Genomic DNA, 12545 nt, shown 5'->3' on the forward strand with positions numbered 1-12545 from the left:
GGGCCTCTGCCACTGCTGCCCGCTAGGCTTCTTAACCAGCATCTCCACCACCACTGCTTCGATTGAAGGAAGCCAGGGATGGGAAGGGGAAAGGAAATGAGGTTCTAGCCCTAGAGTCTGAAAAGGACAGCTTCTACCCTCCTGCCCTCCCTAGGTCCCCAGCCCCTAAACAGGAAGGAAGAAGCTGCACCCAGAAGCAGCAAAGACAGGATTCTTGGGGAGGTGAGACACCAGAGGGTACACATCTCAGCAGCAGTAGATCCTATTCAAGAACCACTGCTATACTCCACCTTTGGCACAGAGGCGGTCCTCTGCCTGGGAATCCTATAAGCAAGCCTGTCCATGAGGCCAGCCTCAGTTCTTTCCTTAAACACACACTTGCTAGTGGGCCTCTCTGTCCACGTCATAGTTTTCATTTAACTCAGTACTGTTACACATGCCGAAATGCTGCTGCCAGCCCATTCTACCTAATGACAACTAGGCCTGAGGACTCAGCTTAGGATCACCTCCTCTGGAAGGCTTCCCTGGCCCTTCCATGGTCCTCCCAAGGTCCCTATCACACCAAAGTTGTCAGCTGTTTAATTGTGAGCTGTTTAACTTCACTGAACTCCAAGCTCTGAGGTTAGGATGAAGGCTAATTCTTAGAATCTTTTCCTTGTGGGTAAACATCCATGATACTTGCCTCATCGGGTCCTCTTAGAGGCTACTGCCCTTGCTGAGAGAAGTACTTTCTGGCTCTGCTGGAGAAACAGTGGTTCCCTGAGCACTTAGGACCCAGACTTCTTGGAATGAGCTTCACAGACTCCAGGGTGGCTTAGAATCCACCAACGCCTGAAAAATGGGCCTGGCCATGGCTGAATGAGACTTCATCTGTTGTCTTTTCCCTGAGACTCAAAGCTGCAGCTGGCCACCTCAGCTAACACTGCCAGCTACTCATGTCCCCAGCAAGGGGTTTTGACTCCACAAAGAGCCTTGGGCCTTAGATGTGGGAGATGGGCTAGGCTGCAGCCCAAAAAGGGATTCAACTCTGAACATTTCAGTTCATGGCAGGAGAAAGTGCCCCATGGAGAGCTGCAGTCAGGAAAGCCATTTCCTGGAGGCAGCCTAAGCAAATTTGTTACTCTCAGCCTGATGCACATCAGGGCTTCCCCTTCCATGATCTTTCAAGCAAATGGCTCAACCAGATCTAGAAAAAGTCTGTTTAAATGCTGCCTTGTTTGGAGCTAAGAGCAGCATGGGGGCTGGAGGTAGGAGGTAAGGAGAGTGAGAACAGCCTGCTTAACATAGCTGCTGATGGGTTCCAAAGTGACTTGAGCCCTACCACTGGGAAGTGCTAATTGGTTCTTTAAAGTGTGAGGCCAGCAGAGAGCCAGGGCTGAGGTAGGCAGTGTCATACCTGAAGTAGGTGAGAGGAAGGACTGCTGGTATGCCCAGCTGTAGTCACTCTAGCATCAAAACACTGTACAAGAGGAGCACCAAGAACCTGCCTTGCAGCAGTCTTGATATGACATGCTAGCTGAGGGAGATAAACAAGAGGCCCAGGTACCTGGCTCAGCTCTAGAAGGGGCACTTCCTTTAGAATCTTACTTTCCATGTGTGTTCTTTGGTCCTCCAGAAGCACAGGTCTAACTCGCCCTGAGAAGGCAAATTACTAGTCAGATGTCCTCTGCTAGTAGTTCAAGGCTCCTACCTTCACCAGGACCTGAGGATGCTGTCCCTGGTTCCTCTTCCTCCCTCTCAGTCTGTGTTTCAGCATTCTGCAACTGGAGGGCTAGAGTCTGGGTGCCCTGAGATGTCACAGAGGTGGTAGGGTTCCGAGGTTGCAGCCCGATTGCATTCATCAAGCCCATGTCTCTGTCGGTCCGCCATGTGGCTCTACTGGTTCTGAGGCAAAAAAAGACAGACTAAAGTCAAGAAGGGCTTGGGACAGGTCCTTCACAGAAGTCTTGGAAACCAATACCAATTCCAGGCCCACAGCCTAAAAAGGGAGAGCCATGACACAAGTACCTTCTCACGGCAGCTTTGAAAAAGAGCCTTGTAGGTTGGGAACACAGTTCCTCACAAGTAAAGCCCAGCCCCAAGGCTAGCGCCCTCCTTTACTTGGACTTTTGAGATATCTAGGACAGGCAGCAAAGCTGAGTCCCCGATCTGAGACCACTTACTCACTTTTAGCTTCTTCTGGAATTACTGCTCCAGCTGTGCCCTATGATCTCTATAGGACCTGCCTTAGGTTTCCCATTGAACCAGTATTTATTTTGTTTTTACAATGCTCCATGTCTCATTAGACCCCCTGAGCTACAGTCATTGATTTGTGTGGCCCTAGTCATCTGAAGATAACCCCACTCCACAATTCTCTATGGGCAACATAAGAAGAGTTCATGGGGTAACATTTTTCTCAGGATTTTTCTTTATTCTCACTCCAAGTGTGCTCAGACACCATGGCCAGAAGGAGAAAAGGCATGTGTTCAAGAGCAAGAGCTTTGTCTTCTTTTGCAATTATATGATGTGTCTATCTGTGTATGGGTGTGGACATGTGAGTGCAGATGTGAGTGCCACAGAGACCAGAGGCATCAGACCCCTTAGAGCTGGAGGTGGTTATAAGCTTAGGTGGTTATGAGCTTAGGTTAGAGCTTAGGTGGTTATGAGTTGCCTGACATAGGTGTTGGGAACCCAGTTCAGGTCTTCCTTAAGAACAGTATACACTCTTAACCACTCAGCAATCTCTTTAGCCTGTCTTCTTTAGACTGTATGTACAAGTCTAAGACAAGTAACAGATCAGTGAAAGGCTGTTCTGGTTGAGGAAAGACCCAGAGATCCTCAAACACAGGAGTCTTCTGACTTTCACTTACCCAGGCCGCTCACTGCTCCTGCTGCTGGAGTGGACAGTGAAGACCGTCTCGTTTAGCTGGTCCCAGTAGTACTCAACGCCAGAGTTTAAGGCCCTGAAGATCCATCGGGAAAGGTGAGAATAGATCCATCGGTAAGAGGTGTTAGAGAGGTGGTTAAGAACTCTTGATAAGTCCTGGGGGCTATGGCAGGGTAGTCCATCCTGCCCCTCTGCTGGGAAGGGAGACTAGGTCTAGAAATGCCCCCTCATTAGAGTGCTCAACATTGGAGCATGTGGTAGTTTGAATATAATTGACCCCCACAAGCTCACAGGGAGTGGCACTATTAGGAAGTGTGGCTTCGTTGGAATAGGTATGGCCTTGTTGGAGGAAGTGTGTCACCATGGAGGTGGGTTTTGAGGTCTTATATATGCTCAAGCCATGTCTGGTGTTTCAGTTCACTTCCTGTTGACTGCCGGTCAAGATGTAGGAATCTCAGCTCCTTCTCCAGCACCAAGTCTGCCTGTACACTGATGATAATGGACTAAATAAAACCTCTGAAACTATAAGCCACCCAATTAAATGTTTTTCATTATAAGAGTTGTCATACTCAAGGTGTCTCTTCACACCTTGAATGCCTTCAATAGGCTTATCCTTAGAGCCAAGAGGCAATAAAAAAACACCAATACCAGATATGCAGCATGTTTCAAGTATTCTTCAGACACACAATGGTGAATAAGAGGCTAGAGGCTAGATCAAGACTTACTGGAGAGACATGTGCCATGGACAGCTGCCAGAAGGGACCACTCACTCTTTAAAAGCAAATACCCAGGCCTGAGTCCTTTCCTACTGCCAAGGTGCCATGGGTCTTTTCTGGACCTACAGCCTCCTTGGCAAGCTTAGTTCAGGAAGACCTTCTACAGTGTTCTACCTGCTGAGCTCCCGGGGCTGCCAACTTTATTAGGCAGCTTCTCCTCCTGCTGGAGGGAAGCAGTGGTCACCTCATCTCTCTTCACTGACTTGCCACCACAAGCTACAGTCCTGGATAACAATGTAGATCCCTAAACGGAACTGCTGCTGGGGATCCAGTAACGACAAAGTGTCTATCTAGCATGCAGAAGGCCCTAGGTTAAATCTCTAGCACCACAAACACGAGACTATCTTGCTTTTGAAGATCCCTCCCTATCTAGACAGAATGGCAAATACATATAGTACTACATAGCAACTTGGGAGGTAAAGGCAGAAGGATCAAGAATTGAAGGTTAGCCTAGGCTATGTGAAACTCTGTCTCACAAAACAAACAGCAAAAAAACAAAGATCCTTCTCTGATAAAGTATTGCCCTGCAGTAGATACTATGGTTGAGAGTAGGGTGTTGGTGACTGCTGTGAAGTATGGGAACAGGAAATGGGAAGGAAGAGGGTTTGTTTTTAAAGATTTATTTATTTTTATTTTATATGCATGTGAGTGCTTGCATGTATGTATATGCACCACATGCATGCTTGGTGCTGTGGAAGCCAAACAAGGGTGTTTGATCTTCTAGAACTAGAGTTACACATTGTACACAATGTGTTAACAGCCAAGTGAACCCATCAAGACATACTGGTGCAACCATTCTCTGATTGCATTTAGTCCACCCCATGAGATGTAATCCATACCTGACACTATAGGGTAGCTAAAAACCTGAGACTGGATAGGTCATGGGCCTACAGGAAAACCAACACTATTGTTCTGTTAAAGGAACATAGCAATAAATACCTCCTAATGACATTCTGCTACATTCATAATCAGTGCTTTGCTCTACCATCATCAGAGAAACTTCTTGCGGAAGATGTTAATTAACACAGAGACCCACAACTGGACAATGTATAGAGAATGAGAGACTTCGGAGCACCCTGTCCTAAATGGGATGTCTTCATTAAACCCCTCCCCTCCAGTCTCAGAGAGCTATGCAGAAGGGGAGGCACAAAGGGGATAAGAGCTACAAGTAGTGAGTGGCTCCAAGGAAACACTGTTCTCCAGACCTCACAGGACTAATGCACACAGAAACTCACAGAGACTGTAGTAGCATGCAGAGGGTCTGGCAGGTTCAAGCCAGATGGGGTCCCAGTGCTAAGAGGGGAAAGTAGACATCAAGAAGCCATCTGTGCTGGGCACTGGTGGTACACGCTTTTAATCCCAACACTCGGGAGGCAGAGCCAGAAGGATCTCTGTGAATTGGAGGCCAGCCTGGTCTACAGAGTGAGATCCAGAACAGGTACCAAAACCACACAGAGAAACCCTATCTCACGCCTTTAATCCCAGCACTCGGGAGGCAGAGGCAGGCGGATCTCTGTGAGTTTACGAGGCCAGCCTGGGCTACCAAGTGAGTTCCAGGAAAGGCGCAAAGCTACACAGGGAAACCCTGTCTCGAAAAACAACAACAACAACAACAACAACAACAACAACAACAAAAAAAAAAAAAAAAGACCCCCCCAAAAAACAAAACAAAACAAAAAAACAAACAAACAAAAAAAGAAGCCATCTGCAATTGGTACCTGCTTGCAAAGGAAAAATTAATTTTCTCCAATCAAGTTGCACACTTTAGGGTAGGGCCCCATGCCCTGGAGTAGTTGGCCAATACAAAACAGTCACTGGTATTTTTACAGATTTTTGTCTCATATTGCTTTGTTTGGGCATAATCTTGTTTTTACTGGCTTTTTGTTTATATATTTTGGTTTCCATTTATGTGGTTTATGTATGTGTATGTCTCCTGGTTTTTTGTTTTTTTGTTTTTCATTTTTTTTCGAGACAGGGTTTCTCTGTGTAGTTTTGGAGCCTGTCCTGGATCTCACTCTGTAGACCAGCTGGCCTCAAACTCACAGAGATCCTCCTGCCTCTGTCTCTTGAGCGCTAGGATTAAAGGCATGTGCCACCACTGCCTGGCTTATTTTGTTTTTTAAGAGACAGAAAGAAAGGGCATGGTGAGGATCTGGGAGGAGTTGAGGGAGAGGAAAAGTGTGATCAGAATATATAAAAAATTTTTTCAATTAAAAAGGGGGAAAAAGGAACAGCAAGTGCTCTTAACCCCTGAGCCAGCTCTCTAACACCTCCTAAAACAAAACATTTTCTATTTACTAAATACTTATTTAGTACAGTGTGTGTGTTCCACATAGTACAGCAGGCATGTGCAGGTCTAAGGACAATGTGTGAGATTTGGTCCTCTCCTTTCACCATATGGGTCCTAAGATCAAATTCAGGTTGTCAGGCACGGAGTCAGGTACCTTCACCCACTGATTCATCTAACCAACCAAACAACAGTTTTAAATTCACTAATTAGATCTAGTAGATAGCCTAAGTGATGTCTAAAACATTTCATGGTGCTTCAGAACAAGTCAAGCAATCATGTTCTTGAACAGTTTGGGCTTAAAGAGCTCTGTTCTTCCAACTTTATATTCTTAGCTATAACACCAATGTTTAGGAGGTAAACATTGTTAAGGGAGGCCATCAGGATGGGCCTTAACCTACTAGAACTATGGTCTTACAAGAAGAGGGAGAGAGGACTCTCTCTTAGAGACATAGCCATGGCACAGTGGGACGGTAGGCATCTATAAACAAGGAAGACAGCCCTCTCAGGAAACTCCTGATTGTACCTGATCTTGGCATTCCAGCCTCCAGAACTGGAAGAAACAACATCTGTTGTTTAAGCCATCAGGTCTATGTGCTTTGCTAAGGTAGCCTATGCAGATTATGACATATTCTAGCACATCAGTTTGTAAACTAGCTTTCCTTTGACAACAGGACATCCCCAGGGAATAGCCAGAAGAAGGTGGGTTTGGGGAGAAGATATAAGGGGCTTCTTTTCCAATCCTGAGGAGTTAGCACAGGCTTGGATGAGAGGACTGCAGTGGGAGGCTCCACATCTAGCTGTACAGGGCCTGTTATTCTGGGTAGATGCGTCACCTGAGAGAATGCTAGCCTCCTCTTTCTCTGCTCTCCTATCTGCCTGTAGATCTCGTGGTCGCTTGACTCTTAATCAGACCCTTCTTTACAGAGTACAGTTTCCTTCCTCCAAACAGTTATTTCTGTAGGCTACTGGAGGGCAAACTGCAGAGCCTCTCCAAACAGCACTTTATGGTGAGCAAATCCTGGTTGCATCATGTCTGTGTGAAGATAGCTGCCAAGAAGCCTTTGATTTACAAACTTGTCAAGATTTATCGACAGGTTGCAATACCATGTGGACCTCTGCCAACCCCCGCCTCTGTAAGTCCTGTTACTCAGGGCTAGTTAGTAACAACAAACTGCTCACACCTAACCTACCACAAACCCTGTCCTGTGTAGCCAGAAACCTTCTTCCTATCTTAGAAGGAAACCTTCAGAAGAACCAGCCTGTTCTGGGACCATCAGCATGACACCGAAAGGCCAAGGACCACACCCCCCAAAAATAATCAGGCAGCATGTACTAGCCCTTAAGAGCTGGAGACTGGGCTACTTACTGAAGAGGTCAACTGCCAAAGAGAACAGGGATCACAGCTGGGCATGTGATTACAGGCACATGCCTGCACAGGGAAGGCTAGAGGATCTTGAGTCTGAGCCCTGCTATAGTGTTTTGTTTCTGTGGCCAGTGACACTGACAAAGGCAAGGCAATTCTTGGATTTGATTTCAAATCTGGGTACTGTACTGTACTAAAGGATCAGAGTTGAAGATACCCTCTCTGGTGACTAAATGTCACTGATTCTGCCTTTAAGTTAAAAGAATGATTTGCAGCCAGCTCTTTCTTTCTTGGGACTTAGTTTAGATGAATGAGTCACTGTTTTCTCTAGGTTCTTCCTGGGAGCTATACAAACACACAAAGGGATAAAGACTGGGAAGGTGAACAAGGGGCCGTGTTTCAAATGGGCTTCTACCCAGCACCTGACTCTTCAGCAGCCTCTCTAAGCTGTCTTTTTAGGTGTGGCTCAATCAGTCTCACTGCTGGAACCCTCCTGGGCTCCTTGATAGAGGCAAGAGCCAGTCTTGCTTTCTCAGTAGTCCCAATGTTCTGTCCACACAATCTGTGGCTCTGAGCTTCCTAACTGAGAACACTCTTCATCTGTTGGTCTCAGGGCTGTCTCTGAGGATAGTTTCCAGGAAGACTGGCATTTATCTGCACCATCTCTACAGTGAGGGAGAGAGCTGGCACCTGGCTCTCCTGAAGGACAGAGTCTCTGTGGCAGTTCTGGCTTCCCTTTTCATTGCAAAGTGTTTCTTTCCCCTGCTTGGTTAATGCTTGATTATAATTACCATTTACACTGGTAGCTCCCTCTGAGGGACAGAACTGGAGCTTTGTAAGGAGTGCCACCCTTGGCCAAGGTTCCAGGTACTTCACGCTCAGGCTACTTTTCTTCTACCAATCTCTCTTCTGTCTTCTGAGCTGACTCTGAAAGCAGTGGTCTAGTAACGCCTCCCTGCACCCCCATTCACAGGGAAAACCCATGAAGCACTGGTCCTTCACACCCACTGTGAGGAGCAGTGGGGGTGGCTGAGCTGGCAATCAGCCAGAGGCACAGCAGCAGCAGCAGCCTGGAAGTAGTGAGGTACACCTCATTACTAGGAAGGGGGAAAGGGATTACTGGGCTATTGGCCACTGTCTGATAGCTTGGTACAGGCCCTTAAGGGACAGTCTTTTCACTTGTCCTAAGAATTCTTTCCCAGGGTGATGGGATATTCTTTAAAGTCTTTGTCTATTTGTCAAGTGGGGATTTACAACCACCAAGAGAAACCCAAGGAGTTTGTTCCCAGTCTTTGTGCTTGGCAAGAATGCTGAGGCTGACACAATGGAAGAGAATCAGGACCAGCATTGAGAGCACAAGATGCAACCCAGCTGCCTGCTCCTGGACAAAGGCAGACCACCACCTGTTTTGGGGGAGGGCTGCAATCTTAGCCCAGCTGGTAGGCTGGATTCTGTGGCCTCGGGAATGGGTGTGCCAGGGAACTATATCCCTCAGGGACAGGCAGAAGCCTGAAGCAGCTGCCTATGAAGCAGACAGGCACATTGGGCTCCTACTTCTTTATTGTTTTTAGTCTAGGCAGAGGCCTGTTATCCATGTCAACACTCAGGCTTACCATCCCATTTTCCAATGGACCAGTCATTTGGTTCACCTAAATAGCACCTAGGGAGCCACAAAAGCATGAGTATGGTCCTGTGATATATTTTTATGCAGGAGAAAATGTTACTTTCTTCAAAATTAAAACAGACAAACAAACAAACTTAAAAAAAAAAAACAGTTATTCTGTGTATGTGTGTGTGACGTTCATCTGCAGTCAAAAGGAGGACTTCAGGAGTTGACTGTCTCCTTCTACTGTGTGAGTCCTGGGGATTAAACTCAGAGGCAGGCCCTTTATTGTCAGAGGCAGGCCCTTTATTGTTTGAGCCATCTCAAAGGCCTTGTTTTATTTTTCATTTTTTTTTTTTTTTTTTTTTTTGAGACAGAGTCTTGCTACCTAACCCAAGGCAGCTTCAAACTCAAGACATTCTTGCCTCAGCCTCCTGAGATCATAGTCATGTACCACCATACCCAGCTTTAGAGGGATTTTTTGATGGGAAAAGAGCTAAATATCAGTTATAGGAAAAAGATCTGGATTGGAAAATTCAGAGACCCAATTCTAACAATGATTTGTGGGATGCCTTAGATAATAAATAATTTTCTTACCTTACTTGAAGTGAAAGTAACAGCTATAAAGGTAGCTGAGCTTTAAGCTTGGCACAGTGGGAAGAGCCTGTGACAGGGAGTGTAAGAGCCCAGGCTACAATGTGTGTTAAGGTCAGCCTTTGCTACAGAGTGAGACCTTGGGGAAACTTTGAAGAACTTAAGTCAAAGTCTCTTGCATTCCAAATTTATAACAGACGCTAAATTTCCTGTCTTAAGGCTATGGGATCCCAAGAAATCAGAATAAATGGCAGAACCAAAACTGGTAGGCTAAGTTACCTCCATTTGGCCTAAAATGGGACTTCCCATGGCTTAGTACCCATTTTATTTAGGGAAGAGGCTTGAAAGCTACTGGTGGGTAAGTTTCCTAGAGCCCAAGATGGCTTAGGCTCAAGGAGACTCTGGGATGCTGAAGACAACATATGGGGAGAAGAGAGAAATAGAGGCCAAAGCCACCTTCATGTCTGGCTGAGGAGTCTGTGACTCACACCAACTACGTGGGCTAGGGTTTGAGACGTGGCATCTGGGAGGATGACAACAAACTGGGCTAGAGAGTGCCTCTGGGAGGGTGGATCACTTTGTAAAGGAGAGGGCTTGAGTACTTTGCTATGGACAAAGGTGAGTGGTGGAAGCCATAGATAGAACAAGACCGTGGAAGAATAAGGTCTCTGAAAGACAGGAAAAGAAAGGCCTATAACTATAGTATTGGTATGAATAAAAATATGGTCCAGAATCCTATACCAATTTTGGAAAAGATGTCTACTAGATTTTTCTTAGGAATTCCTAAAGAGACAAAATAAGATAACCAGCTTCATGTGGTTTGGGGCAAAGACGTGTTTAAGAACCCACACAGATACCAGACTAGGGACAGCACAAAGAAAGGGCAAAAAGTGACAGGTCCAACATCTGGGCTAAAAGTGGCAGTCATCAAAGAGGCAGGCTATGCTCTTCTGGAAAGACACAAGGAAGTAGTGAGAGAGGTGTCCTGGACACAGAAACTTAGGAGCAAGTAACTGCCAGAACAAGGCCCTCTCTCTGCTCCAAGACCAGCTTTGTTGGGTCAAACTTAAACGGCAGCCTCTCTTTGGGAGGGTGTCCAAATATTCAAGATGGAATGAACCAGGCTTTCTCTCCCACGTGCCACTGTCCTAACTTAGCTGAGAGCTGACAGGGTCAATCCCCAGTCACCTTTCAGACCCCAAGAACAGATCCAAATACATACTCAGAAAAAACCACCAAGGCCCCACCAAAGCACAAACAAAGGGATGGGGAAGGTGGCAATATAGATCTGATGAAGAATGCTTGCCCAGAAAATTAACATACAAAGTGCTGGATTAAGTCCCTGGTCTAGAATAAACTGGTTGTAATGACACATGGGTGTAATAATCCCAGCACCTTGAAGGTGGAGGCAAGAAGATCAAAAGATCAGAAGTTCAAGATCTCCCTGGCGATATAGAAATTCTGAGGCTAGCCTGCGATACATAAGATCTTATCTCCAAAAAATAAAATAAATAGAAATAAAGATGATGTGGGTATATCCAAAGGCTAAAGACCAAAGACTTTGCAAGACCAGTCACATGTAGTCTGGTCTGTACAACACTCTAGAAACTGCACCAAGTGAAGAACAGAATTAGGGCAGCCTGGAGGCAGAAGTGGCATTTAGTCAGCTGGCTCCCCACAGTGTCCCACGCAGCAATCAGCCTGATCTGCAGTGAGCAGGGCTTCACACTCTCCACCTGGCTGAGTCTAGAAACTGATAATAAATCAGGCTGACTCCAGGGTCTTGAGTAAGTACCTGGAGAGACCTCTATCCTCCAAAAAGCCAGGGGAAGGGAAAGGGTGTCATTAGGACAGAAGTGCTCTTGCTCCCCTTCTTTCTCTTACTTCAAGTCCAGATAATAATCACTGTGACTTTAAATTGAGCTTCTCAATCTGCTTTCATTATTATGAGCTAGAGCTTCAAGTGAAAAGGAACAGAGGCAGGACACAGAAACAGGCTGTTAGAGATCAGTAGCCTGACCAATGGGTTTATTTATTTTATGTGTATGTTTATTTTAGTATATATTATAGCATATAATAATATATTGTAGATATAAATAATAACATACTATTTCATAATTATATATAAAATAGTGAAATAAATTCTTTTATGTGTATGTCTGTCTGCATGGATGCATATGCACCACAACCATCCTGGTACCCATGGAGATCAGAAGAAGACATCAGATCCCCAGGAACTACAGTTACAAATGGTGGTAAACCACCATTCGAGTACTGGGAACCTAACCCGGGTCTCTACAAGAGAACAGTACTCTTGGCTACTTAATCATCTCTCCAGGTCCCCAAACTGGGGTTTTAACAAGACTGTTTCCAATTTTATTTCTTAAGTTAGTATCTGTTGCGTTTACATAAACATGAGACCACTTGTTGAATTTTTCCAAAACAGGTTTTAAAAAAGAATCTTTGATATCCACTTTTTTGCCTGAGGGTACTTTAAAATGGCTAGGAAACCAGATAATAAGAGGCAACAAAGGAAAACACAAACTGTCCAGATTCAAGAAAGCACAATATCTGAAGTGTCTGGTTTTTTGTTTGTTTGTTTGTTTTGGCAGTGCCAGAGATTGACCATATGCTAGCCTCTACCACTGATCTACATTCTCAGCCCTGTTACTTTGAAATTGGAGCTCTCTATGTAACCTATGCTGGACTTGAACTCATGATCTTGTTCCATCCTCCAAAGTAGCTGGGATTATAGTAGTACCACACTATACCCAGCTACTAAAGCAGTCTTTAGACAGCATTTGGAACGAAGAGCTCATTCTAGCTTGAGAGAAGGTCCTTTAAGCAGCCTGGGAAGTTGTCGTGTAGGAACAATATGAAAATACAGAAGGTCCCCCTCCCCCTTTTTAAGACAGGGTTTCATTATGTAGTCGAGGCTAGTTTTGAACTTCAACCTTTTGCTCATGTCCTTCATGTACTACCTTTAAAACCTTTCTAAGAGGATGTGGATTGTCCTTGCAAAGGAGCACTGCTTTGCCTAGGCCTCTGTTCAG

The 12545-nt window shown here is 45.5% G+C and overlaps 1 protein-coding gene across 6 annotated transcripts in view; it reads right to left on the reverse strand.

Annotated features, from left to right (window-relative positions):
- Ambra1 (autophagy and beclin 1 regulator 1) overlaps positions 1-12545 on the reverse strand; it is a 164662-nt gene that overhangs the window by 6012 nt on the left and 146105 nt on the right. For all 6 annotated transcript variants that reach the window (XM_036183800.1, XM_036183802.1, XM_036183801.1 and 3 more), the window contains 2 exons: positions 2850-2942; positions 1691-1884 (listed from right to left, as the gene is read on the reverse strand). In XM_036183800.1, coding sequence (XP_036039693.1) covers positions 1691-1884; positions 2850-2942 — 287 coding nt within the window. The remainder of the gene's footprint in view (positions 1-1690; positions 1885-2849; positions 2943-12545) is intronic.

Source organism: Onychomys torridus, chromosome 4, assembly GCF_903995425.1.
Source record: "Onychomys torridus chromosome 4, mOncTor1.1, whole genome shotgun sequence".
Classification (NCBI taxonomy): Eukaryota; Metazoa; Chordata; class Mammalia; order Rodentia; family Cricetidae; genus Onychomys; species Onychomys torridus.